At 45.5% G+C, this 4,612-nt stretch overlaps 1 protein-coding gene across 1 annotated transcript; it reads left to right on the top strand.

Moving 5' to 3' along the window:
- The first annotated feature begins 1,494 nt into the window (after positions 1-1,494).
- LOC103013976 (olfactory receptor 5C1) lies at positions 1,495-2,474 on the top strand. Its single transcript, XM_028161961.2, is given in 2 exon segments — positions 1,495-2,152; positions 2,155-2,474. Coding segments are annotated over 2 exon segments (978 nt in total).
- The last annotated feature ends 2,138 nt before the right edge of the window (positions 2,475-4,612 follow it).

Consider the following 4,612-nt stretch of genomic DNA (forward strand, 5'->3'; position numbering starts at 1 on the left):
AATGAAATGCTGTGATGGATGTAAGCTCCAGTGCAGCCAGCACAAAGTAGGGAGAAGTTTATTTTCCTTTCAGTCATCTGAGTCACAAGGGAAGGCTTTACATCCGAGATAGTTTTTGTCAAACACAAAAAGAGGAAATGGGTTCTAGGAAGAGGGAACAAGTGAAAAGGCACAGGAGTGTAAACAATGTTATATTTTCTGGAAATTACACTACTTCTGGTTGCCTTAAAGTTGCTTCCTTCCAGTATCGAGGCAAGGCATCTAGCTCAACTCAATTAACTGATCCTTCATTAAACACCTGCTGTGTGCCAGGCTCTGTGGGAGATGCTTTATATGCATTATCTCATTGAATCCTTGAAGCTTTTTCTTTCTCCCTACACAGATGAGAAAATTGAGACTTGGGGAGGTGAAGAGTCCAGCCCTGGAATATATTCAAATCTTCTGTTCTTTCTACTTCTTGCCGTCTCCCCCAGAGGCCAACCACTGCTGCACTCTCCCTTCCCATGTCTTACTTTAGTGGAAAGATGTCCTCCCAGCAAACCTCAAGACCCACAGCAAATAGTTACCCTTTGGATCAGGAGACTGTTCCCATTTCATTGCCTCTTTTCCTCCTTGGGAAACTGGAGCGACAAATGCATATAGAGTCATGGAGTTTTCGATCCTTGTCCAGACACCAACTACTATCCTATTCATCATTCATGCATTTAACAAATTCAGGCAGACTTTGGAGATATTGTGGGTTCAGTTCCAGACAAATGCAATATAGCCAATATAGCAAAGCAAGTCACACCAATGATTTGGTTTCCCAGTGCATATAAAAGTTATGTTTACACTATACTGTAGTCTATTAAGTGTGCAATAGCATTATGTCTAAAAAAAGCAGTGTACGTACCTTAATTTTAAAACACTTTATTGCTAAAAATGCTAATCATCATCTAAGCGTTCAGTGAATCATAATAGTAACATCAAAGATCACTGATCACAGATCACCATAATGAATATAATAATGAAAAAGTTTGAAATATTGTGATTATTGCTGAAATGTGACACAGAGACATGAAGTGAACAAATGCTGTCAGAAAAATGGTGCCAAAAACCTTCAATTTGTAAAAAACAAAAACATGAGCAAAAAACAAAACACCATCCGTGGAGCATGATAAAGCCAAGTGCAATAAAACGAGGTATGCCCGTATTTATTGAGCAATTACTATGTGCCAGGCAATATTCTCAGAACTCTGGATTCAAAATTGAATAAGACAGGCAAGATTCCCACTCTCATGAAGGTTAAATGATAGTGACTTCTCAGCACTAAAAACACAGGTTTTGAGAGGTGATATGGCTTGTCCAAGGTCACACTGCTATTTTGTTACACAGTTAGGACTCACACCCAAGTCTACCTGTCTCCCAGTACAAAGCGCTTTCTCACAGGTGATAGTCCTAACCTTTCCCTCACCTCCCTCCTGCTTTGTCTCTCCTCAGACTCTGTCCTGCAGGATGATGCCAGAGAACTTCACCTGGGCCAGGGGTACCCCTACTGAGTTCATCCTCCTGGGCATCACAGATCGCTGGGACCTGCACCTGACCCTCTTCCTGATCTTCCTGCCCGTCTACCTGGTGAGCCTGCTGGGAAATGTGGGCATGGTGCTGCTAGTCTACGTGGCCGCCCAGCTCCACACACCCGTGTACTTCTTCCTGGCCAACTTCTCCCTGCTGGATGCCTGCTATTCCTCCGCCATCTGTCCAAAGATGCTCGTGGACCAGCTGTTGCCCTGCATCACCATCCCTTATGCAGCCTGTGCCCTCCAGATGTTTTTGTTTACAGGGCTGGTGGATGCTAAGTGTTGCCTGTTGACATCCATGGCCTATGACCACGGTGTGGCCATCGGAAACCCTCTTTACACCACCGCCGTGTCGCGACGTCTGTGTCTGGTCTTGCTGGCAGCATCAGGCCTGGGTGCGGCAGTGAGTGCCGTGGTCCACACGACCTTCACCTTCCGCCTGAGCTTCTGTGGCTCTCGGGAGGTGAACAGCTTCCTCTGCGATATCCCTCCACTGCTGGCCGTCTCCTGCAACGACACCAGTCTCAGTGAACTCCTCCTCTTCGTCGTCTGTGGCTTCATCCAGAAAGCCACCGTGTCGGCTATCGCCGTGTCCTCGGGTTCATTGCCGGAGCCGTGATCAGCATGCACTCGGCCAAGGGCCGACGGCGAGCAGCCTCTGCCTGTGGCTCCCACCTCCCGGCCGTGGCCGTGCTGTACGGGACACTCATTTTCATGAACCTGCGCCCCAGCTCCAGCTACACCCTGGGCACCGACAAGATGGCATCTGTGTTCTACACCCTCGTCATCCCAGCTCTCAACCCGCTCACCTACAGCCTCCACAACAAAGAGGTCGAGGAGGTGCTCAGAAGGAACTGGAAGCACTGCTGCTGTCCGGGGCCGGCGCACGAGTGCGAGGTCCGAGAGGCTGGTTAGGACTGACTCTGAAGAGATGAGGAGAGCTCTTCCCAGGCCCGGTCACTGTGGGTAAAGGTGGAGGTTCCTCTGGCTGGGTGTCTCTTGTCATTGTTTGAGGTGGAGAAAAGGGGAGAAACTGAAGCTTACAGACAGCAGACAGGAACCTGGAGTAATCTAGACCCAGCGCCAGAATCAAGATCAAGTTAATCTGCTGTTGAGCTGCCTTAGGTTCCTCGATGTTCAAAACATGGAAGTTCCTGCATGTCGCCAGGTGCAGTAACTAAGTTTATTTGCCACTTGAACTTCTAAGAGGATGATTCCCAGAAACACCAGGTAAGAGCCGTATTGGCTGCAAGTGTTTCTAGATTCTTGCTCTTCTGAGGTCCTTCATGACCAGTGAGTCTGCTTCTGCTCACCTTGACCCCAAGAGAACATCTTCAGAACCCACTCATGCCACAGAATGGGATGGAATCTGGTGAGGCAAATATCCTTCCCTATTAGCCTACATATTCCATCTCTCAGGACAATGGCTAAGCAGCACCAGAACATATACATGAGCTCATTCCTAAAATCCTATAGTTGGGTTAGAATTTGACCAAGATTAATTTATTTCAGGGCTGTGATAGAGATTAGGAAAGGATCAGAATTATGGTTATGGTTAGAATATGGTTAGCGTTCATGTTATGGCTAAGACTAGGGTTAGAGTTAGGGTAAAGCCAGGGTTAGGTTACAAATGGACAAATTTAGGATTGAATTAAAATTATGTAAATTTTACAATTTGGATTGATTCTAATTAATAGTGGATTGGGGATAAATTTAGGAGTAAGGGTTTGGATAAATTTGAGCTCTTATTTGAAATATTAGAAATAACATGTACACACTACTATATATAAAATAGATAGCCAGCAAGGACCTACTATATAGCACAGAGGACTATACTCAATATTTTATAATAAGCTATAAGGGGAAAGAATCTGAAAAAGAATGTGTGTGTAACTGAATCACTTTGCTGTACACCTGAAACTAACACAACATTGTAAATCAACTGTACTTCAATATAAAAAAAAGAAATGTTAGAAATATTTTATAGTTAGTGTTAAAGGGCAGGACTACTTAAGATGAGAATTCAGGTTTCTTTTTAATTGCTAGATTAAATTTGAGTTACAGTTTAGTTCATGTTAGAGCTCTGTTAGATTTAAGTTAGGTTGGTATGTGGATAACGTTTGTGATAAGCTTAAGTCACAGTCTAGTTATTATTACAGTTACCCTAGGTTCAGAACTAGATGAAAGTAAGGCATAAGAAGAGTATTTTGAATATCAAATCAACATGTTTGGGGTCACTTTAAGACATATTTAGGATTATGGATAATGGTTGATGTTTCTTAAAGCTTAAGAGTCGGAGCTAATTATTGGTGGATTTAAGTTTCATTGAGGGTTATGTGTTTGCTCAGATTAGCACGTGGTCAGGTAGTGTAGACGGCTTTGTGTTAAGATTACAACCTCCAGAGGCAGAGTTGGGGTCTGGAGAGGAAATTCCATAAACCTCTTGGGCAAAGACAACCACAGTGCTCCAGGTCATGCTGGACCCTTCAGATCCAGGACTCCTGGGATTTTTATCCACCCAGAGTTTACAGTTTTGACAGATTTTCTTTGTCTCCCTGACTCAGGTGCACATGGGCAAGGCCCAAGGCACTGCATTCTGCCCATGAAGCCCCTTCATGCAAGAGCAGGACAGGAGTGGAGCCCAGGAGTTATGAGAGGTGCTTCCAGGGAGAGGTAGAGCATGGTCAGAGTAGATGTCAGCTCCTGTCTCGTCCCCTTTCCAGCTCCTCCTGATTTCGGCTGCGATGAGGCCTGGGGTGGCAAGGTATGGGACTCAAACAATGCTTCATTGTCACCCCCTAATAGGCTCCCCATGTAGTCTGTCCCTTGGGTCCCAGCCAGGGGCTGGCCTCACCACTCCAACTTCCTTTCAAGGAGAAATCAGCTGCTGGGTACTTAGACTGCAGGAACACTGAAGGTTCATCCCGGCTCCCTGGGGAGGTGATGCCCCTTGTTACCAGAACTGGGTCCCTCCTTAGTAACTATGGTCTTCTTGGAGGTCCCGGACTAATGGAGAGAAGAATGTGGACTCTACTATCTCCTCAATTCTTAGA

Source organism: Balaenoptera acutorostrata, chromosome 6, assembly GCF_949987535.1.
Source record: "Balaenoptera acutorostrata chromosome 6, mBalAcu1.1, whole genome shotgun sequence".
NCBI lineage: Eukaryota > Metazoa > Chordata > Mammalia > Artiodactyla > Balaenopteridae > Balaenoptera > Balaenoptera acutorostrata.